The sequence below is a fragment of the Pistacia vera genome, unplaced genomic scaffold (assembly GCF_008641045.1).
Source record: "Pistacia vera cultivar Batoury unplaced genomic scaffold, PisVer_v2 Contig259, whole genome shotgun sequence".
NCBI lineage: Eukaryota > Viridiplantae > Streptophyta > Magnoliopsida > Sapindales > Anacardiaceae > Pistacia > Pistacia vera.
Window position 1 is genome coordinate 290956 of NW_022196067.1, and position 23314 is coordinate 314269.

The 23314-nt window shown below is 36.2% G+C and overlaps 4 protein-coding genes across 6 annotated transcripts; 3 read left to right on the forward strand and 1 right to left on the reverse strand.

The window, feature by feature from the left end:
- The first annotated feature begins 8 nt into the window (after positions 1 to 8).
- Positions 9 to 10687, forward strand: LOC116132653 (1-phosphatidylinositol-3-phosphate 5-kinase FAB1B). Its single transcript, XM_031418321.1, has 12 exons — positions 9 to 299; positions 628 to 1469; positions 1875 to 2624; positions 3436 to 3589; positions 4081 to 4425; positions 4860 to 5780; positions 5873 to 6204; positions 6510 to 6633; positions 6719 to 6871; positions 7290 to 8831; positions 9691 to 9957; positions 10071 to 10687. Exons 2-12 carry the CDS (start codon positions 853 to 855, stop codon positions 10389 to 10391), a joined length of 5526 nt encoding a protein of 1841 aa, XP_031274181.1. The 5' UTR covers positions 9 to 299; positions 628 to 852; the 3' UTR covers positions 10392 to 10687.
- A 352-nt stretch (positions 10688 to 11039) lies between these two features.
- Positions 11040 to 12168, reverse strand: LOC116132677. Its single transcript, XM_031418345.1, has 3 exons — positions 11844 to 12168; positions 11520 to 11644; positions 11040 to 11425 (listed from the first exon to the last, which is right to left on the reverse strand). The coding sequence occupies exons 1-3, from the start codon at positions 12003 to 12005 to the stop codon at positions 11293 to 11295; spliced, it is 420 nt and encodes a 139-aa protein (XP_031274205.1). The 5' UTR covers positions 12006 to 12168; the 3' UTR covers positions 11040 to 11292.
- A 2186-nt stretch (positions 12169 to 14354) lies between these two features.
- LOC116132681 lies at positions 14355 to 17892 on the forward strand. Of its 3 annotated transcripts, none has more exons than XM_031418348.1 (5): positions 14355 to 14655; positions 14736 to 15282; positions 15791 to 16292; positions 16374 to 16455; positions 17339 to 17892. In XM_031418348.1, exons 1-5 carry the CDS (start codon positions 14599 to 14601, stop codon positions 17552 to 17554), a joined length of 1404 nt encoding a protein of 467 aa, XP_031274208.1. In that variant the 5' UTR covers positions 14355 to 14598; the 3' UTR covers positions 17555 to 17892. The 3 variants fall into 3 exon arrangements, with proteins under 3 accessions (XP_031274208.1, XP_031274209.1, XP_031274210.1); XM_031418349.1 differs by having other exon boundaries at positions 15896 to 16292; XM_031418350.1 differs by having other exon boundaries at positions 15902 to 16292.
- Positions 17893 to 18989: 1097 nt separating this feature from the next.
- Positions 18990 to 22833, forward strand: LOC116132657 (proteasome subunit alpha type-5). Its single transcript, XM_031418325.1, has 10 exons — positions 18990 to 19130; positions 19241 to 19289; positions 19394 to 19475; positions 19743 to 19823; positions 20651 to 20764; positions 20894 to 20995; positions 21214 to 21272; positions 21922 to 22024; positions 22278 to 22343; positions 22441 to 22833. Exons 2-10 carry the CDS (start codon positions 19276 to 19278, stop codon positions 22531 to 22533), a joined length of 714 nt encoding a protein of 237 aa, XP_031274185.1. The 5' UTR covers positions 18990 to 19130; positions 19241 to 19275; the 3' UTR covers positions 22534 to 22833.
- Positions 22834 to 23314: the final 481 nt, after the last annotated feature.

A 23314-nucleotide genomic window follows, 5' to 3' on the forward strand; every position in this document is an offset into this window, starting at 1 on the left:
ATATGATCATATGAAATGTTTGCATTTATGTATGATCTTCAGATGAAATGAAATGCAGGTGGTTTTGATGGTATGATCTTCAACATTTGATTAAAAAATTGTTTCTTTTCCATGTTGAGAATATCAAGTTGATGTTTTGTTTTGGGAATTGATTCATTAAATTTTGAAAGAATCGCTTTCTGGGTAACCAAAACTTGTCTCCATCTTTTTGAGCTTTCGGTTGATCACGGGTTTTGTTTTGTGTACGTGGCATAAATCTGAAGATCTTAGTTGTCATGTTATTGATTACCTTTTTTCAGGTAAATTCTTGATCAGAGAATTGCTTACATATATATGCACGTATTCACCTACCTATTTGGGGATCATTTGTAGGTAGATTTTCTTTTTTAATTCTCTTGTTTTGGTTGTAATGAGGAAATGATCCCAATTGATAGTTATTGAGAAGGTTTAATTTGGTTTTGTACTTCCCGGTTTTGAGAATTTTTATGATTTTGTTCTGAGCTCCATATCATTTCAGGAGGGTTGTGAGTTTTATTGTATATATTTATATATATATATTTTTTTTTTGGTGAAAGTGTAGCTAAATTGTATAAGTTTGGATTTGATTTTATGTATATATTGCTGTAGCCATTTCTTGTATTGGGATAGAAAGCTAAGAGCTGCTAAGTGAGTTACAAAGATTTTTGGTTGGTATTGATTTGGGTGTAAAAGATTCTGGGGGTTGTGCTGAGAGTCTTCAGGATTTGATATTTGGTTTTCTTGGAATTTGAAGTTTTCTTTGTATTGAGGTGAATTTGATAGCAGTGTTAGATGAGCATATCATAATGAGCGGGCCAGTAGGGTTGTTTGTAGATGGATGCCCCCGGGAAGACATTCTCTGAACTAGTTGGTTTATTGAAATCATGGATTCCTTGGCGATCCGAGCCTGCTCATCTATCGAGGGATTTCTGGATGCCAGATCAAAGCTGTAGAGTCTGCTACGAATGTGATTCCCAGTTTACGCTTTTTAACCGCAGACACCATTGTCGACTCTGTGGTAGAATTTTCTGTGGTCAGTGTACAGCAAACTCAGTTCCTGCCCCATCTGTTGAATCAAATTCTTCTCGGGAAGAGTGGGAGATTCGGGTATGTAATTATTGTTTCAAACAATGGCAGCAGGGTATAGATACTCTTCATAATGGAACCCAGGTTCCTAAAATTAATCTCAGTACTTCACCATCAGTGGCAAGTTTGGCCAGCACTAAATCTAGTGGCACTGCTAAAAGTAGCAGCTTTACTCCTGGCTCGTTATCATATTCAATTGGCCCTTATCAACGAGCTCAACACAATTCTGGTGTCAGCCCTCGTCAATTACCAATAATGGAGAAAAGCTCAGAGAGGCAAGGCACAGTAGCATCAAGAACAAATAATGACCTTGTTGCTGATATAGACGATCCATCTCCAAACCAATATTCATTTTCGATGAACAGGTCAGATATTTCATTCCTGTTAATTATTTTTGTCGCTGTAGAACATTATACATGTATAACAGCCTTGACTTGAACTTTCATTCATTCAGATATTTTTATATTTGCAATTGTTATTTGATATTAGTTAACATTAGGATAACAACCAAGGATATGATTAATAATGCATTTGAACATGGAAGTTTATGCTCTTAATCTTAAAGGATGGGAGGGCTTAGGAGTTTTCCAATATGTCAATATTTATATTAGGAGCACAACCCTTTGGAAATTTCTTCTTGTAGCCTTGTTGGGCATTAGTACAGTTACAATGAAATTAGTTGGTGTCACTCAACAACACTGGTTTTTATACGCCACTTTTAGTCACTTCTGTTTTTGCATTTTTATATTTGACTGTTTTAGTGGCATCAGGAGTGATGATGAGGACGACGAGTATGGTGTATATCGCTCTGATTCTGAAACAAGGCATTTTCCTCAAGTTAATGACTTTTACGGTCCAGTAGAGTTTGATGACATGAGCAATGATGATGGGTCACACAGAATGCAACTTGATCAAGAAAATACAGCCACAAAAAGTTTGAGCGGGTCTCCACTACACACCAGTTTTGGATCACAAGGCTTAGAAGGAATCCAACAGCTTGAGAAAAAGAACGAGCATGATATTGGTGATGAATGTGAGGCACCTTCCTCTTTATATGCTTCAGAGAATGTCAATGCTGGGCCTGTGGATTTTGAAAATGATGGAGTTCTCTGGCTCCCACCTGATCCGGAAGATGAAGAAGATGATAGAGAAGCTGGTCTTTTTGATGATGATGATGATGATGGTGTTGGTGATCCTACAGGAGAGTGGGGATATTTCCGGACCTCAAGCAGCTTCGGTAGTGGGGAGTTCCGCAATAGGGATAAATCATTTGAAGAGCACAAGAAAGCCATGAAGAATGTGGTTGATGGGCATTTTAGGGCTTTGGTGGCTCAGCTATTACAGGTTGAGAATCTTTCTGTTGGTGATGAAGATGATGAAGAGAGCTGGTTGGAGATCATCACATCTCTGTCTTGGGAAGCTGCTACACTCTTAAAGCCGGATATGAGCAAAAATGGAGGAATGGACCCTGGTGGCTATGTAAAAGTAAAATGCATTGCTTCTGGATGTCGCCGTGAGAGGTAAACAGCAGAAAGTAACTTCTTATGTATATATGAACCAATATGCAAACCATTCCACATTCTGATGCATATACTATTTAATCTGGATATCTAATTTTGTAAATCATCAGTGTAATGGGCTCTATTATCATCTTACAACATTGAAGAATAGTGTTCCATGGTTGCAACCATCTCTTAACTATCAAATAGGGTTTTGGCTTATGAATTTTGGAAGGTTACTAGTCCAGTTGCTAGTCACTATATTCCTTATATGTCTAGTTTCTTGATTATAGTAACTTGCAGCAAAACCTAACAATTTTTTTGCAAAAGTAGCCTAGGATGTGGGTAAAAATATTCAAAAAAGTAATCATACAATCAGAAGACCTGAATTCATTGATCTGCCTAGCTATGGGCTATATTACATGGGAGCTGGCCTTTAATACTACAAAGAGAACTCTCTTTTTGAATTCTAAAGCTTTTTGCTGACAACTTTAGAAAGCTCCTATACGTGAGACTCTCTCTTTCTTCTACCATAAGAGAGAAGAAAGTATTTGAACTTTTACTTCATTAACAGGCTGTGGTTTTTTTGCAAAGTTTCCACTACTTATTGGAGATGAAAGAGTTATTTGCATGTCAAAGTGAATATTGTTCTTGTATATATGAATAACATTACTACTTACATCCTTCCAGTCCCATGTGCTTTTCTGGTTTATTCAAGGTTTAGTATGTTTAATAAACAATAAAAGTGGAGTGACAACTGTATTGATGCTTGTTGTTTCAGGTCTTTAAGTTTATTCTTTTTCTGACTTAAATTTGATTGTTATTCTTCTAGTATGGTGGTCAAAGGAGTTGTTTGTAAGAAAAATGTGGCTCATCGACGGATGACATCAAAAGTGGAGAAGCCTCGCTTGTTGATCCTTGGAGGAGCCCTTGAATACCAGCGTGTTTCTAACCTATTGTCAAGTTTTGATACTCTGTTGCAGCAGGTTGTGCTTGTTTACATTTCCTCTACTTGGCTTGTTAGTTAATGATCTCCCTTTATGTCCCTGAAAATGTNTCCAGTCCCATGTGCTTTTCTGGTTTATTCAAGGTTTAGTATGTTTAATAAACAATAAAAGTGGAGTGACAACTGTATTGATGCTTGTTGTTTCAGGCGTTTAAGTTTATTCTTTTTCTGACTTAAATTTGATTGTTATTCTTCTAGTATGGTGGTCAAAGGAGTTGTTTGCAAGAAAAATGTGGCTCATCGACGGATGACATCAAAAGTGGAGAAGCCTCGCTTGTTGATCCTTGGAGGAGCCCTTGAATACCAGCGTGTTTCTAACCTATTGTCAAGTTTTGATACTCTGTTGCAGCAGGTTGTGCTTGTTTACATTTCCTCTACTTGGCTTGTTAGTTAATCATCTCCCTTTATGTCCATGAAAATGTATGTTTATTTGCCTTCCTTTAGTTCTGATAATCTTGTATCCTTGTCCAGGAAATGGACCATCTGAAGATGGCTGTGGCAAAGATAGATGCACACCATCCTGATGTCCTTCTTGTTGAGAAATCAGTTTCTCGATTCGCTCAGGAGTACCTCCTTGCAAAAAACATATCACTTGTTCTCAATATCAAGAGGCCACTTCTAGAGCGGATAGCCCGCTGCACAGGTTCTCAAATAGTGCCTTCAATTGATCATCTCTCTTCCCCAAAGGTGGGCTACTGTGAGACATTTCATGTTGAGAGATTTCTGGAAGATCTTGGCTCTGCCGGCCAGGGTGGAAAGAAATTGGTGAAGACATTGATGTATTTTGAAGGATGCCCAAAGCCATTGGGCTGCACTGTAAGTCCTGAAAACTAACCACCAGAGTGCCTCCTCCTCCCCCCAACCAAACAGAAAATTAGAAAAAAAAAGATGAAAGAGACAGGGAAAGGAATTTAAAAAGCAAAAACTAACTATATTTTCAATTTCATTTGCTACAAGTGGGTGAAGTTAACATTTGATAGATTGCTCACATGCCTTATGGACATGGTTGTTGTATGCAAATGACATACAACTAAATTACTTTATCACCTCTTGTAGGCCTTCTACAGGAAAATTTAAATTAAAAAAGTGTCAGGGATGATCATTTATGAAATTCCTAGTCTTTCCACTATGCAAAGCATGTTGCTATGACCTTTGAAAGAACATAATGTTAATCTTGTAGAATGACTTCAATGGTTGGAGGAAACTGCTGCAAGGTGTTTATTTAATGCTTTTGTTTCTGTTCATATCAGATTTTACTTAGAGGTGCTAATGGGGACGAGTTGAAGAAGGTGAAGCATGTGGTCCAATATGGGATTTTCGCAGCTTACCACTTGGCATTGGAGACATCTTTTCTTGCTGATGAAGGTGCCTCTCTGCCAGAACTTCCAATGATCTCTCCAATTATTGTGGCACTTCCAGATAAACCATCAAGCATTGAGAGGTCAATATCAACAGTACCTGGTTTCACTGTCCCTACCAATGAAAAGTCCGAGGGACCTCCACATGTTACTGAACCACAAAGATCTAACAGTGTCCCCATTTCTGGGATGGGCTCATCAACTGGAAGTGCATCAATAGTCAAAATGCAAATGACACTGCCACCTTCTTTGTCCAATAGTTATAGGTTGCAGTCCACTGAACATACTTCAAGTTTAATTAATTCAACTACTGTGCTCTCCTCTGTTCCATCAACAGGGAAACTTATTTCAGATTCTTTTTGCGGTGCGCTTTTACCTCACCATGCATTCAAGGAGAAGAACGAAATGGGTTACAAAGAAACTTTGGTGGCAGAAACATCTGCAGCCAACAACAGACAGGGTGTCATGAATGATCATGTTACTGTAAATAGTTTTGGGCCTTTAAAGGCTTTGGGCCCAGACATTGTAGCAAATAGCTCCCAAATTGATAATGGTGCAATAGTTGAAAATCACCTAGGTGGTTCAGAGGTATCATCTATGCAACAAGATAGTAATCATCCTGTGGAACCAGGACCTTTTAAAGAAGAGTTTCCTCCATCACCTTCAGACCATCAAAGCATTTTGGTTTCCTTATCTTCCAGATGCGTGTGGAAGGGTACTGTCTGTGAAAGGTCTCATCTCTTTCGTATCAAATACTATGGCAGCTTTGATAAGCCTTTGGGTCGGTTTCTGCGGGACCACTTATTTGATCAGGTAAGTTAACTCTTTATCTCATATATGTATACTTAAGTTGCAGAAGCTCTAGAAACACATTCTGAAATCAAGGAAGCTTAATTTTTTCTCAGAGTTATAGGTGTCGTTCTTGTGATATGCCTTCAGAAGCACATGTCCACTGTTATACTCACCGGCAGGGAACCCTCACTATATCTGTTAAGAAGCTACCTGAAATACTCTTACCAGGTGAAAAGGAGGGAAAGATCTGGATGTGGCACAGATGCCTACAATGTCCACGGACCAATGGTTTTCCTCCAGCAACTCGGAGAGTGGTGATGTCTGATGCTGCCTGGGGTCTATCTTTCGGAAAATTTTTGGAGCTGAGCTTTTCAAACCATGCAGCTGCAAGCAGGGTGGCAAGCTGTGGCCACTCTCTACATAGAGATTGTCTTCGTTTTTATGGGTAATTATCTTGAACTCTCTTATACATTGGTAATTACTTAAGTAATTTGAGTATTATGAACTGTTTTTCTAGAATTGAATTTTTGCTGGTTCAGCTAAAGTTAATTAACCCTTTTGTGTGTATTGAAACTTGATTGGATGATGCTAACGAATCTCTTGGAACCTGAGTGAGAATTTCATTTTGCTGTTGTAATTATACAAGGACCAAACTGAGGAAAGAAAATAATGGAAGATGAAGTTCATTTGTGCTACTAAATTTGTATATGACCATCTCTCTTATATTCCTCATTGTTTGACCATTTGCAGATTTGGAAAAATGGTTGCTTGTTTTCGGTATGCATCAATTGATGTTCATTCTGTCTACCTTCCACCCCACAAACTTGATTTCAGCTATGATCATCAGGATTGGATACAAAAAGAAGCAAATGAGGTACAATTATCAAAATTTTGGTTTTCTTAAAAAGCCATTTTCAATTTACTTCATTTGGGTGATTTAATAATCTGATCATATACAGGTGGCTTACCGAGCAAAGCTTCTTTTCTCTGAAGTACTTAATGCTTTGAGTCAAATTGTTGGGGCACTTAATAATGGCATCAAAACACTTGAATCAAGACGCCAAACTGCAGAACTTGAAGGAATGTTACAGAAGGAGAAGACTGAATTTGAGGTAAGACCCCTTTTAGAAGCAGATTTTTTCTGCCTTAGCAAAGTTTCATGCCCTTCAATCTTGATGCATGACCATCGCATATATGTAGCACTCAAATAACTGAATACTCATGAAGATGAATTTACTGTACTGTCTTATGCTAATCATGTGCAAGTTTGGATGATATTCTTCTTTTCTCTTTTATTATATGATTCACTTAGGAACGTTTTTAGTCACGTATGTGTCATACAAATATCTTTTGATCAATTGATTTCCACTAGGTGCTTCCTATTTTAGGATATGTTCCTTGGCCCTGGTTAGATTTGTACAACCATTTTCCTATACTTTGAGAATCTCTGTAATAGACATAGAAAATATACATTTTATTTCATTTTCTGCTTTTCATATTATTTTCTGATTGTTCTTGACATTGATTTAGGAATCACTCCAAAAAGCTTTGAACAGGGAAATGAAAAAGGGCCAACCTCTTATTGACATTCTTGAGATCAATCGGTTGAGGAGGCAGTTACTTTTCCAATCTTATATGTGGGATCACCGCCTAGTTTATGCTGCCAATTTAGTTAAAACTAGCCTCCAGAATGGTTTGAGCAGTGAAGTATCAGAAGAAGATGAGAAAGTCCTGACTAGCAGAGAGAAGCCTGCTGAGATGAATGTGACTACCAAGCCTGAAACAGACTCTTGTCTTCATGATTCTCTTCTCATTGACACAAAACTTGAAAAGAGCTTGGTTCAGGAAGAAGGATGTGATAATGGCACTAACGTATCAGATGGAGTTCTTCAAGAGACAAACAAGGATCAAGATCTGGATCATGGAAAAGAAGACCAAACTAATTTTTATGCTAGTGCAAGCTTCAGTGAACCATCTGACTTCCTGGAAGCTGAGTTAAATATACGTAGGGCCCTCTCTGAGGGGCAGTTTCCTATAGTTACTAATTTGTCAGATACCCTAGAGGCTAAATGGACTGGTGAAAACTCTCCAGCAGTTGGAATACCAAAGGATAATACCTGTGTACTTCCTGATTCAGCCATGGTAGACTCCTCTACTGTACCTGTAGTGACAGAAGGATTAGATTCGGAAGACCAGAAGGAAGACCATAGAGAGCCCAAGGTTACTTATTCTCTTTCACCTGCCTTGTCCAACAAGGTCCCTGATAATATAGATGACTCTGTAAGCTGGTTAAGAATGCCATTCTTAAACTTTTACCGCTCATTAAACAAGAACTTTTTGACAAGTGCTCAGAAACTTGATACACTGGGTGAATATAATCCGGTTTATGTTACGTCCTTTCGAGAATCAGAGCTGCAGTGTGGGGCTAGGCTGCTTCTGCCTGTGGGTGTTAATGACACTGTAGTTCCTATTTATGATGATGAGCCCACAAGTATTATATCATATGCTCTACTATCACCACAATATCATGCCAGACTACTGGCTGATGATGGGGAAAGACCCAAAGATGGTGGGGATCTTATGTCTTCATTTACTTTATCTGATTCAGTATACCATCAGTTGTCCCAATCTTTTGATGGAAGTTTTGGGTCAGCAGATGATGGCATTTTATCCATGTCTGGATCTCGTAGCTCCCTGATTTTGGATCCACTGTCAGATACAAAGGTTTTCCATCCCAAAATTTCTTTTAAAGATGATGGTCCACTTGGTATGGTGAAATATTCTGTAACTTGTTACTTTGCAAAGCGATTTGAAGCATTAAGGAGGATTTGTTGCCCATCTGAGCTTGATTTTATAAGGTCTCTCAGCCGTTGTAAGAAGTGGGGTGCCCAGGGTGGCAAGAGTAATGTTTTCTTTGCCAAAACATTGGATGATCGTTTCATCATCAAACAAGTGACAAAGACAGAGCTGGAGTCATTTATAAAGTTTGCCCCTGAATATTTCAAGTATTTGTCTGAATCAATTAGCACTGGAAGTCCAACATGCCTGGCAAAGATTCTCGGGATTTATCAGGTACCAGTACTTGGGGACATAAAAACTGTATAGTACAATTTATCATATTGGTGCTGGATTAATTTAAATGCTTAGTCATCCATTGAATAACTAATGGAGTAATTTCAAAGCCCGTTCAACCGTAAACAAATTATATAAAGCTGATTTCTTCAAATCTATATCGTTTTCACTTTCCGGATAAATGTGCTAAAGAAACTAGACCATTTTTCTTGTTAAAAAAGAAATTTCTTTTATTATTTTTGGCACTTGCTTAATTTCTGTCAAGAGTCATATTAGTGAAACAGACTAAATAGTTTAGAGATGTAAAAGTGGAAAAGTTTAACTATTAAAGACAAAGTGATATATGTGAGTGACCACTGAAGCATTGAACACTTTGGACTTTGTTGATCTCTTGACTGCGCCCTACCTTTGCAGCCATCAATGACAGAGTTTTCAGCAGGCAGTATGGGCTCTGGTTTAGTCCTGTGGCTTAGGGTGTTAGGTATCCACTTAAATTCTTCCATTAGACAACTGCTGCAGCTTTGATCTGAAAACCTCAGAAATCCGTTGTAGACGATAGTCCATGTTTTTTTTCAACTTATAATATTTATTACCAATTATAGTATGGCTGAAAAGATCTTGTCAAGAAAAAGGAAACATAGGAGCTTAAAGAAAGTGACTCAAGTTTAGACTTGCCTTTTAATATTCTGCATCTATCATCATCTTAATTTGAATTTCTCGTACTGCTTGCTAATTATTTTGAATGAAAATGGCTTAATAAAGATTAAGGGGTTAGAAGAATAGTAATAACAGGTCATTTTTTTTATTGTTGTTGAACTTTTTGAGACTTATTTGTCCATTTTGGTTTTATGTTTGGAAGGTTACTTCAAAGCATCTGAAAGGTGGGAAAGAACTAAAGATGGATGTTCTAGTCATGGAAAATCTCTTGTTTGCAAGGAGTGTAACACGGCTTTATGATCTCAAAGGATCTTCCCGGTCACGTTATAATCCTGATTCTAGTGGGAGCAACAAAGTGCTGCTAGACCAGAACTTGATTGAAGCAATGCCAACCTCTCCCATTTTTGTGGGAAACAAGGCAAAGCGATTATTGGAGCGAGCGGTCTGGAATGATACTGCTTTTCTAGCGGTAAGTTTTGGATCTCTGTTTGTTGGCTTAAAGGGGCAGGGTATGCTGATGGACAGGGAAAGAGTATGTTATCGTAATTTGTTTTAATTCTTTGTTTACTTGTGTCTATGCAGTCAGTTGATGTAATGGACTATTCGTTATTGGTTGGGGTGGACGAAGAGAAGCATGAGTTAGTTCTTGGAATAATTGATTTCATGAGACAGTATACATGGGATAAGCACCTTGAAACATGGGTGAAGGCTTCGGGTATCCTTGGCGGGCCAAAGAACGCATCACCAACTGTAATTTCACCCAAGCAGTACAAAAAACGGTTCAGGAAAGCAATGACTACCTACTTTTTGATGGTTCCAGATCAATGGTTCCCTCCTTCTATCATTCCTAGTAAATCGCAGGATGATTTATGTGAAGAGAACACAGACATGAAACCTTGTTAGAAAGAAATGGTGATTCAATGTGCTTGTGCATCCCGTATGTCATTTTAGAATCAATCCTTCCATATGGTTTTTTCCATAATAGATTTTCCGTATTTTGATTCTTTTTCGATAGAAATTTCATTGTTATGTTTATTAAAATGAGAAATTCCTTATTACTTGCTAGGAGATGAAGAACAAGGCTGTTAGAGCCATAGAAATTTCTGTCAGGGGTTTAATATTTGATGACCTCTCCACGAAATCCTTGTACAAAGATTTATTCATGTATGTAGCATTCCCACATGTACATTGTATTTATATGAATTTTTGTCATATATTTCAATATAATAGATAATTCTGTTCATTGCAAAACTTGTCTCTACCTCTTCTTTCTTTCCTTCTTTACTTGGGTGTTATTTCCAGAGATTTTGTATTTTCATATCTTTCTGGGTTGATATGGGGAAGAGTTGGCAGCACTGCTTGTGATTTGAATATGATTACCTTGTTGATAGTATCAGTATGCAATTCTTCAGTCTGACGTTTTAAAAAGAAACTGAAAAACACAAGTATTTATATAGTTTGAGGCCGATGTTTCAATGAACTTATCCTAGTGGATAATCTCAGATAGATGTTGGTCTACTGTAAAACATGAGAATACAGTTCATTTGAGACTTTCTAAATGCCACTTTATTATTAATCTTTTGGTGTTCATAGTTGAGTAAATTACCTATACATGGTCTGCAAATTCTTTGATTTACAGCAAGGCATTGAAAGAGAACATTACAAAGGACGAAAGTGCCTCAAAGATAAAACCAGTGCTTTTATGCTCCACTATTCACATCCTATGTCTTGAGGAAATCTGTTTACATACTGCACCACTGTTATTTCAATACATTTGAAGAATTGTTGTCCAGTTAAGCATTGATTAGTAGAATGAATTAAAGCCATTCCCATTGATGTCTTCTTTCACAGCAACTCCTTTGTCAGCTTTGCTTGATTCACCATTGTTAACAATATCAAGCCACCTCTGTAGAAGAATGTTCATTATCTCAGCATCCCTGAATCAGTCCAAAACATCCACAAAATTCTATAATTAGACTTGAATTACAGACAATTATAGTATATTATTTACAGCAGGGTACTTTTTTTTACCTTGGATCATATGTTGTTGTTGGAATCTGTCGAGGAAACCGAGGGCCCTCATCATATCCTTCACAAACCATCTCACCATTCTCATCTCTATAGCAGATTATACCTTCTAACTTGTCCTCAAATACCTGTTAAAACCAACCACAAAAGTAGTTACAACTCCCTGCAACTTCACTTTAACAGTTTGAAACAGAAGTTGATCATCTTGATCCAACAGGGTTGTGTTGACTTGTAACAACTCTTTGCAATACTGTTAAGCAAAAATGAAAAGCAAAAGGGTGTTGAAATATTAGCAAGAAGAGAATAAAAAAGAGATTAGATGTTGACCTTGGTTTTGAAGGATGATCTGATCTTAAGTGCAGGTGTTTTCAAGATTGGAACTTGACTTTGTTTAAGCATAAAAGTCTTTCTTGCAGGCCTTAAAACAGAACCAGGACTTTGAACAAGAATATATGTTGAAGAATAGCCTGTAATAGCCATTGATCTCATTCTACAACAACAACAACAACAACCAGAAGAATAACAAGAAGAAGAAGAAATTTGTTTGTTGTTAAGAGTGGTGGTTGTGTTATTAGATAGCACTATAGCAGTAGTATAATAAATTGGTTACAAGTTCTATGAGTTGAAATGGATATAAAATTCAATTATTGATAGCCAATGTCTAATCATAGTGCATAATATAGGTAAAAATAGTTCAATGGACCCCATTTTGCTTATCTTCTACCTGTTGCTTCGGCCAAACTTTCAGTCATATTCTTGTTTTTTTGTTACTTTTTCTGTTTTTTTCTATTGGCTGGTGGGTCTATTCACCGTTTCATTTTCACCAATAAGGCTAGCCTTCATCTTTCATTACTTTTTTGGTGTAAGTTGCAGCATAGTTCTTCATATATTCCTAGTTTTCACTCCTATTATTGATCTAAAATTTAATGTTATTTGCATCAAATACACTTTTCTTTTCAGAAGCAACATGTAACCATTTATGGAAGAGTTTCCAATTTCTTATCAATCACTGTCAGTTCTGTTTAAAGATAAATAATTTTTATATTAGAGCTGGAGTCAATATTAAATCTGCAGAATTGCATCTCACTTGATGAAAGGGTCCATGAAAACGGCCATGGTTTATGCATATATTTTGTCATTCATGTAAGATGACTTATGACTTTTGATCTTTCATTACTAATTTAATGTAACTTCATAATGTAAAAATGTAATTATTGCTGATAAAACATTTATTAAAGAAGCAGTCGGCATTAGAATATAATAACTGTGTGGCTCTTAGAGACAACCCAATGTGTGTGACATTTTCAAGCTTAGCTGATGCCAGCATAAACATAAAAACCATTATTTTATTTGATAAGAGATCGTAATCAAATTATTATCAATAGCCTTTTAAGTGGTCTGCAATTCCTAAAGCATTATGTATGGCTGGAGGCAGAAGCAAACACACACTAAACAAGATTTTCATTTGGGCTTAGACCTAGAAACCCATTTTGGACCCAGATTCATTGCTAAGCCCTGGCCCAACCTTATTGCTAATATAAAACCAAGTTCTTATCAGTTATCAGTCTCTAGTCCAATGTTTATCAAAACTTTTGATCTTATTGAAGCAAACAGGCCTGAAACATAATCCCAAAGTTTAACAGACATTCATAACTCATTTTGAGTTTTTCCTTTTTATAAATGAAAAGTTTTTAATACTGACAGTCACAGATGTATATGCACTCATTCAACTATGGTTGCTTTGGATAAGTTCTTTTATTAGTGATATGCACACGGACCATCACAAACATAAAAGTATTTCTTGAATTGTATAGTCCAATATATCATTATATATGATATAAAATCACCTAATAAAGAGGAATATTTCCTCCTCTCCTCCATTTTCAGTAAGAAAATGTGAAAACACTTCTCTCTATAAGAATAAAAACATGCATTACGAGATGTCGTGTGATTGGATGAACGTCTATATTATGGAAGACTTAAATTACATTTGTTTTTGTTCTTGTTTTTAGCTCTTTAAACTCAAGGGTTGAGTAGGTGTAATGAATATAGGGGGTGTTTGTCTGAGCTTATGAAAATTAGCTTATAAGCAACAAGTACTTATAAGCCAATTTTAGCTTATAAGCATTTGAAATTTTAAGCAATTACGTGTTTGGTTAAAGTACTTATAAGTTACTGATAAGTAGTTGACGTGTTTGGTAAAATGTGACTTATAAGTACATTTTATTATAAAATGACTAAAAAGGATACTACATTAAATAAGGGTATACTATGGAATTTTAAAATTAAACAAGGATAATGTGGTAATATACTTGGTCAAACTAGCTTATAAGCAGAGTGCTTATAAGCCAAAAGAAAAAAGTACCTCCCCCCCAACTTATTTTTTTTGGCTTATAAGCTCAACTTATAAGCTCAAAAAAGTTATAAACAAACGGGTCAACTTAATTTTAGAGCTTATAAATTAGTTTGACCAGCTTATAAGCTTAGACAAACACCCTATATTATTCTGAAGATTAGCATAGAGATTTGGTGTTGGTGCCTACCTGGAATGAAACGCTTACACCTCATGAGTCAAAGAAGTACAAACACATAGAGGGGATCAAAGCCAATAAGGATTAAGAAGCTTCTCAAAAACAATAAAAAAATAAAATAAAAAAGTTGAATTCATTTTATCATTTCTATAATATTAAGACAAGACTCATGAGCGCTCTTTTTAATCGACCAAAGCTGCCCCTCTTCTTTTTATGAAGTACATTTTTGTCTGGTTGTGCGAGAGTAGGGAGACTCATATGCCATAAGCCCTGCGTTATTTGATTTTGAAAGGGGTAATAACTAATATCCCATGTGTAACAGTGTCTTCAACCATGGCTCCTTGTAGTCATCAGTCAAATCTTTTTCCTTGTATGGTACTACTGTTCAACTGCCTTCCCAGTCACTTTCTCATGTCACAGTGTTTTATTTCAATTTTGATGCAGATGGCCAAACCACTTGTCTTGTGAGTTGTGACTTCACCAACGAACTTCAGTATAACAAAAACAAAAGCAAAAGCAAAAAATAATTTCTTTCATTTTCAACTCAATCCATGGATCTCTCAAGTCCTAAATTCTTTCAACCCTCACCTATATTTCCATCTACTGGGGTAATCATTCTGCATTTTGTTTTTGTTTTTGTTTCATTGCACCAAGTTTGTTTTCATATTTCTGTTTCTTTGTGTTTTAGGAACCTGGATTGGAGAGCAACAATGGATTCTATGGGAAAAACAAGGACAACCCTTTTGTTGATTCTTTCCCTGACCCTCTTTGTAAGCTTAATCTCAAAGAAACTTCTGAGTTTGTCAAGTCATTTCCTGTGGCTGTAAACAATAACATTTCAGCTCAGAGGAGGAGAGAGGGTGTGAACTCAGTCACACAAAGGAGAATGGAAGCTCCTTCTACTCCTGGTAGGCCTGTTTTCAGCTTCAATGTTGGCAATTTTTCAAGAAAGAGTGTTCCTTCCAAGTGGGATGATGCAGAAAAATGGTTGAATAGTAGTTCTTGCCATGAGTCTCCGGCTCATACAATGAAGCCAATACCAGAATCTTCCAAGAACCACAAACAAGGTGAAATCTTTAAGCAACAAATGGAGGTTTTCTCTGAGAAATCCAGGGTTACAGAAGAAAAGGTATCAAAGTTTGCTTCAAGCTTTCAAGGCTCTGTGTGTTTGGACCACCCTAATTCAGTCAGGGCTTTTAATGGGGTCTCAGGTTCAACTGATGTCCTTCTAAAAGGTAGGATTTATTTTCTCTTCAACTTTAGTTGAACTAATTGATCCCTTTGGCTTTACTTTTCAACTACAAATGGTCCCTTTTAGGCTTTAGCTCTACCTCTTTTAATCTTGGACTTTTTTCTCTTTTGTCTTTTTAAAACTTCAGAGAGCTTCAAACTGCTGCTCTACTATTTGATTATGCTCCTTGTTTGGAGCTGGGTTTTCTTGCAGCAAAATACATAGTACAATGTGGATAAGATATTTCTAGTTTAGACTAAATTTAGTTGCATTATAATTTAAGATAAGATTTGTCTGGTACCCATGTGGAGACCCTTAAATAAGCTAGAAAATTATGCTAGGATCATTTCTGTGTTGATTTACTTCTCTCAGATAATTTTCTATATTAGTAACAGTTTCAGATGAGTATTATATAAGATCACCACTGTTTCATTCTCAATTCTTTTCCTCATTTGAGGTGGATTATAGTTTGTCTTGAGCAAGAGTTATATGAGGTTTGTTAATGAATGTAGATAAGTTCACGGACGAGGTAGAACTGATTTTACCAAATATCAGATACTCAGAGCCATCAAAAGAAGGGTTTCTATTTAGAAACTCTAACAATGAAACCATGAAAGATGCAGGCACAGAAGTGATTCAACACAGGGATATTGGAACAGAGATGACACCATTAGGCAGTTCCACGGTTTCTAGATGCCACACACCATTCAAAAGCTCATCACCTGCGCGACATAACACTCCTGCCAATAGGTCAGGCCCATTGACTTTAGGACATTTGGACAGTACCAGTAGCACCATTGACATTTCCCAGCTGCAGGAGTGTCATTTGGCTAAGCTACAACTTGGGACACAATATGATTCGGTAACATCAAATTGGAGCTCAAGGGAAGAGGAGGAAGAAGAAATATCAAAGAGCTTAAGGCATTTTGAAACCAGCACTGGATGCTGGAAAAGTGTTTCAGACTCCAGAGCTGCTGCTTATGAAGAAGAAGAAAAGACCAAGTGCTGCCTCAGGTAGTAAGTTTGTATAAATTGTGGGGCATTCTTCTGGGTTGCTAGTATGTTGATTGTTAAGAATTGTGATTTGAGTTGCAGGTATCAGAGAGAAGAAGCAAAAATTCAAGCTTGGGTGAACCTTCAAAGTGCAAAAGCAGAAGCTCAATCAAAAAAACTTGAGGTATGCATACTTTCATCCTTTTGTCATTTAACTTTTTATTTTTACATGTAGAAGTGAACTTCAATTGTCTTTGCCTGTTGTCATGAATTCTAAATGGCCTTTGCACTAGTTTTCCCCTCTCCATGTTTCCCGAACTGCCACAGAAATATAAGAAAATTGTCGCGAAAACAACCATTCGCTGGTGGTGTCCAAAATATATGAGTGAGATATCAAAAGATTGGGATTGGTGTTAAGTCAAGTGGCAAAGCCATATTCTGATATTGAAATGTGAAGATAAGTATAATTTAGCCTTAAACACAAAATATAATGTTGATATGGTACAAAGGATTTGTCGGGTTTATTGTTCGTTGTTGGTTTAGTCATCCTCGAGCCACCCGCTGCAGTTGGACACCATTTGCCTTTTGTATTTTTGACTGGTCCACCTCTGTTGGGGTGTCTTCCTCATTTCCATATGTTCTTTTATGTAAATGCTTCACTCATAAAATAAAGAACAGCAAAGCTAGAAGTCATCACATTTATATTTATTTAAGTCCATGGTGTTTGTTGTAACTTGTAAACCCATGTGAAGTTCTAGCATTGAAAATTGAATGGGGAATTGGAATATTTACTTGAACTTAAGTATCTCATGCTTGGTAGCCTAGTTTTTAGTTCCTCGAATAAAAAAATGTCCACATTATATACTTTTCTCCTCTAGCATTCCCCACGTACATGGTGGCCTATCAGTTTGTTTAGTACAACACACTATATATCTATTAAATAAACAGAAATAACATGCAGTCCCATTTCTTTAGGATGTTATAGTTGCTTTGACTGGATATTTTGTTGTTCGATTCTTATACGCAAAATCTTCGATTGAAAATGCTTCTTTAACTGATTTTCTTAGGTTAAAATACAAAAGATGAGATCAAACCTTGAAGAGAAGTTGATGAAGAGAATGGCCATTGTTCACAGAAAAGCGGAGGAATGGCGAGCAGCAGCCCAGCAACAACACACACAGCAAATTCAAAAGGCCACAGAACAAGCACAGAAGATCAGACATAATGACCATATTTCTGGGCACAGCTCTTGTGGCTGCTTCCCTTGCAATAACTATCACTGAGCAAGAAACAATAGATGGATAGATAAAAATCTTCATTATGTGACTTAATTTACTTCTACAAAGAAATCCCATTAGTATATTTCACTGCGAAGCAAACAAGAGTAGGTCCATGCCATTGCCAATGTGTTATATGGGTTGTAGTGGCACAATGCAGTAGCATTTATATGATTTGGCTTTATCTTGAGAATTTTTTTCCTGCAGACAAACCTACAACTACAAGAAACTCATCTGACAAAAGTTGAGCCTAGCTACTGTGCATTGGCTGGCCCAGCAGCTTTGTGATTTTCTGATTATTGCCCTTGCAGTGGACCTGAGAGCCAATATTAAAGCCACATGGGAACTTGTTTCAGCCTTTGTCCTTGTCATCCTCTTAATCTTCAGCAGTACCATTCATCTTTGGAAACCTTTTCATTCAATTCTCCTATGCATATAACAAAAAAAGTTATATAATTGAAGAAGGATACATATTAAATTTCACTGAAACTAAGTTGAGATAGAAGGATTTTTCGAGAAGAAATTTAAAAGAAAACCATTATCCAAAAGGTCATGCAAATCTTCATAAAGATCAATGTAAAAGTAACTTTTTTCCTTGCAGGGTTGAAAAGTGGCAAAACAACCCTTTTATATACACATGCAAGCAAAAGCTGGTTATAATTTCCATAATTATGGCTAGGACCCGAGACACTGTTTATCAGAAGAGACAAAAGCTTTCACTAAAGTTTCTGCATTGGCCTGAGCAGTAAATGTTGCAGAGGGTGTTGGATTTTGGAAACCATTAATTTGGTATCTCTTTTTAATTGGGGAAGTATGCACTGCCAATCTGCCATAGTATCTACGTTTGAAGATATTGTGTACACATATTGATCAAGTCTTTATAAAGCATGCATGCATGCATGCATGTTTTCAATTAGATTTTACAGCTTATTTCTTGTCTCTACATATAAGTACTTTGTTCTTTTCATTTAAAGTTGCATGAGAAGAACCAAACTATATCAGCATTTATATAAAAAAGCACACATAAAGATAATCATGTGAAAGAAACTAAACTACTAGTTTATTGAAAAGATAGTACAGGGTAAGTATGAGCTCAAGCGTAAATTTGATATTTGATTTAATGACACTAATCCCAACTCAAATAAGGTAATCTAAGATGTTCGAGTCAACTCAAGATCTCTTGAATAATATATTTAAGAGTCTTTGCCGCCTTCACCAATGGGTCGCAAGGACATGATCTTTCCAAATGATAAAGCCCTTCAACCTATTCTAAACACCTTTAGAAAGAGTACAAAATAAAGGGGCAGGGTAAAGACTAGGTGGGGGCATCTAGTAAAGCCCAAAAAATGAGAGAAAGAGCATGACATGCTTCAATTGGGCTGATATCAAAATATAAGCCCATAGCTCAAGCTGAAAAACCCAAGCCCATCATATAGAAACCGCATCGTTTCTCGAGAAACATATACAGAGCCTTAAGAAACGTTTCGATCCTTAACTTGTCCCTCAAGAAGATCTCTACAAAAAAAGCTCAAAAGAGCCGTCTCTCCATCTCAGACTCTCACTCTCATTCAACTCAACTCAAGTAATTCCAAACTTCTTTGCTGATTAATTTTATGGGTTTTCAGTTTTGTGGACTTTACATAACTTAAGAGCTCGCGTTAATCTAAAGGTTTCTGTGTGTCTCTCGTGCAGGTTCAACGTTTCCAGATCCAATCAAAGGGTAGAAGATGTTCCTTACAAGGTAATTCTTCTGGGGTTTTTCTATTATTCTTAAAATTTCTTTTTCAATTGGGTTTTTTTTTTGATAGATAACTGATAGTGTGGAAACTGTTGAAATATTTGTAGGACTGAGTATGATAGAGGAGTGAACACTTTCTCTCCAGAAGGCAGGTTGTTTCAAGTCGAATATGCTATTGAGGCCATCAAGGTGAACTAAAGTTCCCTTTTTCTTTTTTGTTCTAATTATTGGTTGAAAATATATTGGTTTTTCTTTCTCTGATTGTTTATCTAGAAAGTTTCAGTTTTTATGGGATTTTTTTTTAAAATCTTTTTTGGGTGTATTTTCAGCATAATAGTAATCAGAAGCTGAATTACGTGTGCCCATGTGCTTAGTATTCACCTTTTCTACTTTCGCTGTTTTCAATATATTAAAGTTTTGATTGGAATGTCTATGGGTTTTGATTGAACAATGTAGCTGGGTTCAACTGCAATTGGGTTGAAGACGAAAGAAGGGGTTGTGCTTGCTGTTGAGAAACGGATCACTTCACCACTACTGGTCTGTTTTATTCTTTTTGTTCCTCATAGGATTTCTTGTTGCTATGTTGTCTCACTTATGTTTTTTCAGTTTGAATTGTGATAAGTTGATGTTAATTTGTCATTAGTGTTACCCGTTTTCCATTGCATTGTTGATACATATTAGACCATGTATAATATGAGTGGAAATGGTTATTTAGCTTCTCTTTTTTGTATGTGATTTGTACAAAGATTAGAATAAGTTGTCAATCTTCATTTTGAAGGGTTAAATAAACCTTTTTTTAAACAAAAATCATCAGTATTCTGATCTAAACATGCTAGTATTGGTAGAAAAAGAGCACAATTATGTAGCTTTAGGTTTCTTCATGGTAAATGAAACATATTTGTATGCATATGTTCTGTTGTACATCTTGGTTGGATTGGGATTTGGCATATTGTGGAAGCTATATGCATGGCTGCTTTTAGTTATCCATTGTCTTAGCAATATCATGTATGATCGTACTGCATGCATTTTGACATATTATTCTGTTTTGAGATGAGGATTTTTTAATCATTGAAAGAAACCATATCGAATAAGATAAGTGGTATTTGTATTTACTGTTTTTCATATCAGATTACAGCGTATCCATTAAGAATTCAAGACCACTGAAAATCTAATATAATGAAAAGTATGAAAGATATGCTTCTGTAATATGGCACTCAGGAATAGGTTAACAGGTTGCAAGACCATTATTATGCTTTGTGAATTGGAGTTTATTCTTTTCATTGATGTGGTAGCATTTGCCAATGTTTGCAATTATTGGATTGCAACTTCGTTGAGGCATTATCTATTTTATATATTTTTTGCAGGAACCTAGCAGTGTTGAGAAAATCATGGAAATAGATAACCATATAGGATGTGCTATGAGTGGATTGATTGCTGATGCTCGTACCCTTGTTGAGCATGCACGAGTGGAAACTCAGGTACTTTCATTGGTTTCTGATGCCTGTATTCTTACCAAACAATCATGACTGTACACTCTGGTAGTTGGTATATTTTGATGTTTTGTGGCACTTAGCCCTTCAACTAATATATTAAATTCCTTTTTACAGAACCATAGATTTTCATACGGTGAGCCCATGACTGTGGAATCTACAACTCAAGCACTTTGTGATCTGGCACTACGTTTTGGTGAAGGTGATGAAGAATCCATGGTAATATTCACTTACTTTTTTAACTCTTAATTGGAGTTATTTTCTTTTTTATTTTTCCTGCTAGATATTTTACTTTTATTGTTGAGAAATTGAGAAAACAAGTTTTTATACAGTGGTGGTTTGCTTGGTTCACATGCATTTTTACCTTATCTTATTAGTGATAGTTATATGTGTTTCTTTAATGCCTTTTGATGTATGGTAATTTTTCTCCTGTGCAGTCTCGTCCATTTGGAGTATCTCTTCTTATTGCTGGTCATGATGAGAATGGGCCCAGCTTGTAAGTATTAGTTTGCCTTAGATGTTCAGACTGTATTGCTTTTTAAATGTATAACAAGAACGTGATATCATGGAGATAATTGGTTAACATCCCTATGGATGTGCATATTCTTGTGAGTACTATGATCCTTGTATTAGTACAACCCGATTTAACTTCGGTCATTATGTACACATGTTCATTTAGTACCTAATTCTTAGTTCTATAGTATTTCAATTTAGAACTATAACAATAACCAATAAAAGCCGATTATGAGAACTCCAAATGACCTAGACTACGACTCATGAAGTACCTAACTTCGTTGGCACTTATGTTGTCTTGTGATGTTTATGTTTTGCTGTTATCCAATCTCAATGATCCAATTATCCCTATCATTTGTTCCCAGGCTGGTACACAGTTGTAATTTTTAATTCAATTTGTCTAAAACAAAGATACCGAATTCTGAGTTTGTTCATCTACATTTTCATCCTGGCTAATGTATAAGCAGGAACTTTAGTTACAGATCCTAGTAAACCTGCATTTCAGTTTTCCATTGGAGATGATTTTGCTTTTCGGTGTTTCTTTACTTGTTAATAATTTTTTGCTATTGTCCTGACATGTATACCTTGGTGTTTTACTGGTTCTTGACCCATAAAATACTTGCTTGATGCAGGTTCTATACTGATCCATCTGGCACATTCTGGCAATGCAATGCAAAAGCTATTGGTTCAGGTTCAGAAGGAGCCGACAGTTCTCTACAAGAACAATTTAACAAGGTCTCTATCTTATCAGTGTGTGTGTTGGTGTGTCTGTGTGAATTACTACCTTTTTTTCCATGGGAAGAGTAAATGACTATGTTCCCTTATAATTTTATTAGTTTAAAATTCTAATATAGTAGCCTTGTCATTATTTATATTTTGATCTTGTTAGTAAACATGACAGGAAAGTTTACCTTCTATGCTGAGATCACAAATTTGATAGCTTTCTATTGTACATTGGTGATAAATTTCATTTGATCATGTTTTGCAGGAACTTACTCTTCAGGAAGCCGAGACAATTGCTCTATCCATTCTGAAGCAAGTTATGGAAGAAAAGGTAAAAAAATACTATTACAATATAATGCAATTACTTGTTACTGTACCGTCAAGAGTGAGTTTCATTTAAGTACATACTGGAATGTAACTGATTTCAGGTGACTCCAAACAATGTTGATATTGCAAAGGTAGCTCCAACATACCATCTCTATACACCTGCTGAGGTGGAGGCAGTCATTAGTCGCCTATGATTGCGAGAAGAAAATCTTATTATAAACAATCTTGGCTGGCTTCAGTTGTGTTTCAGCTCACTGCAATGCATGCACCTAGATTTTAGTTTGGGAAACAATTTATCTGTTTATGATTGAGGTTGTACTCGTTAAATTTGTGTTTTGGTGCTGAACTGAGCTACTGACCATACCTCTAAAAACCTCTGTTTTGGTGCTGAACGACTTATCAGTTGTATGAAAATCATGTTCCTGAGTTCTCTTCTCACATGACGTTTTAGCATCTTGCTTAGGAGAATGTTATATCATTGCTTGCTACATCAACTATCATCTTTATACCGTATTCACAAAATAATGTTTTCTGTTTCTCTCAATAATTGACCATTGGATATCTTATTGCCAATGCAATCAGGCTTCTAGTTTATCTTTCTGGTAATGGTAACTGGCATGTTTCAAGTAACACCTTTGTTCAGGTTAGGGAAGGCGATTGAAGCAGGGATCATCATCCCCATCCTTGAAAAGGGATTTGATCCCCGTCCCTGTCCCCATCCCTGATTCTATTTTATTAACTTCAGTAAGTCATAAAGGTAATGGTTAAACTTTATGAGCACTACTCATAATCAAGCACTTTTACCAAATTTCATCCTATATGATGTGTCACTTATCCCAAATTTTTCATCCTAAAAGATGTGTCATAATATGAGTATTGTCATATCACTTTATTTACATGTCAATACAACATCATATGCTGTATTGAAATAGTTTTATTGTAAACTACATACAAATCTAGTAGAATGTGGCATTT

What these genes read in the sequence shown, in the direction of transcription:
- LOC116132653 (XM_031418321.1), top strand. Translation starts at nt 853, where the DNA reads ATGGATGCCCCCGGGAAGACATTCTCTGAACTAGTTGGTTTATTGAAA. An exon ending in AGATTCTCGGGATTTATCAG is followed by an intron (nt 8,832 to 9,690) that starts GTACCAGTACTT and finishes TATGTTTGGAAG; the next exon opens with GTTACTTCAAAGCATCTGAA. An exon ending in ATGATACTGCTTTTCTAGCG is followed by an intron (nt 9,958 to 10,070) that starts GTAAGTTTTGGA and finishes GTGTCTATGCAG; the next exon opens with TCAGTTGATGTAATGGACTA.
- LOC116132677 (XM_031418345.1), bottom strand. Translation starts at nt 12,005, where the DNA reads ATGAGATCAATGGCTATTACAGGCTATTCTTCAACATATATTCTTGTT. An exon ending in GATCATCCTTCAAAACCAAG is followed by an intron (nt 11,645 to 11,843) that starts GTCAACATCTAA and finishes TGGTTTTAACAG; the next exon opens with GTATTTGAGGACAAGTTAGA. An exon ending in ACAACAACATATGATCCAAG is followed by an intron (nt 11,426 to 11,519) that starts GTAAAAAAAAGT and finishes GGACTGATTCAG; the next exon opens with GGATGCTGAGATAATGAACA.
- LOC116132681 (XM_031418348.1), top strand. Translation starts at nt 14,599, where the DNA reads ATGGATCTCTCAAGTCCTAAATTCTTTCAACCCTCACCTATATTTCCA. An exon ending in CTATATTTCCATCTACTGGG is followed by an intron (nt 14,656 to 14,735) that starts GTAATCATTCTG and finishes TTTGTGTTTTAG; the next exon opens with GAACCTGGATTGGAGAGCAA. An exon ending in CTCAATCAAAAAAACTTGAG is followed by an intron (nt 16,456 to 17,338) that starts GTATGCATACTT and finishes TGATTTTCTTAG; the next exon opens with GTTAAAATACAAAAGATGAG.
- LOC116132657 (XM_031418325.1), top strand. An exon ending in GGATCACTTCACCACTACTG is followed by an intron (nt 19,824 to 20,650) that starts GTCTGTTTTATT and finishes TATTTTTTGCAG; the next exon opens with GAACCTAGCAGTGTTGAGAA. An exon ending in TACAAGAACAATTTAACAAG is followed by an intron (nt 22,025 to 22,277) that starts GTCTCTATCTTA and finishes CATGTTTTGCAG; the next exon opens with GAACTTACTCTTCAGGAAGC.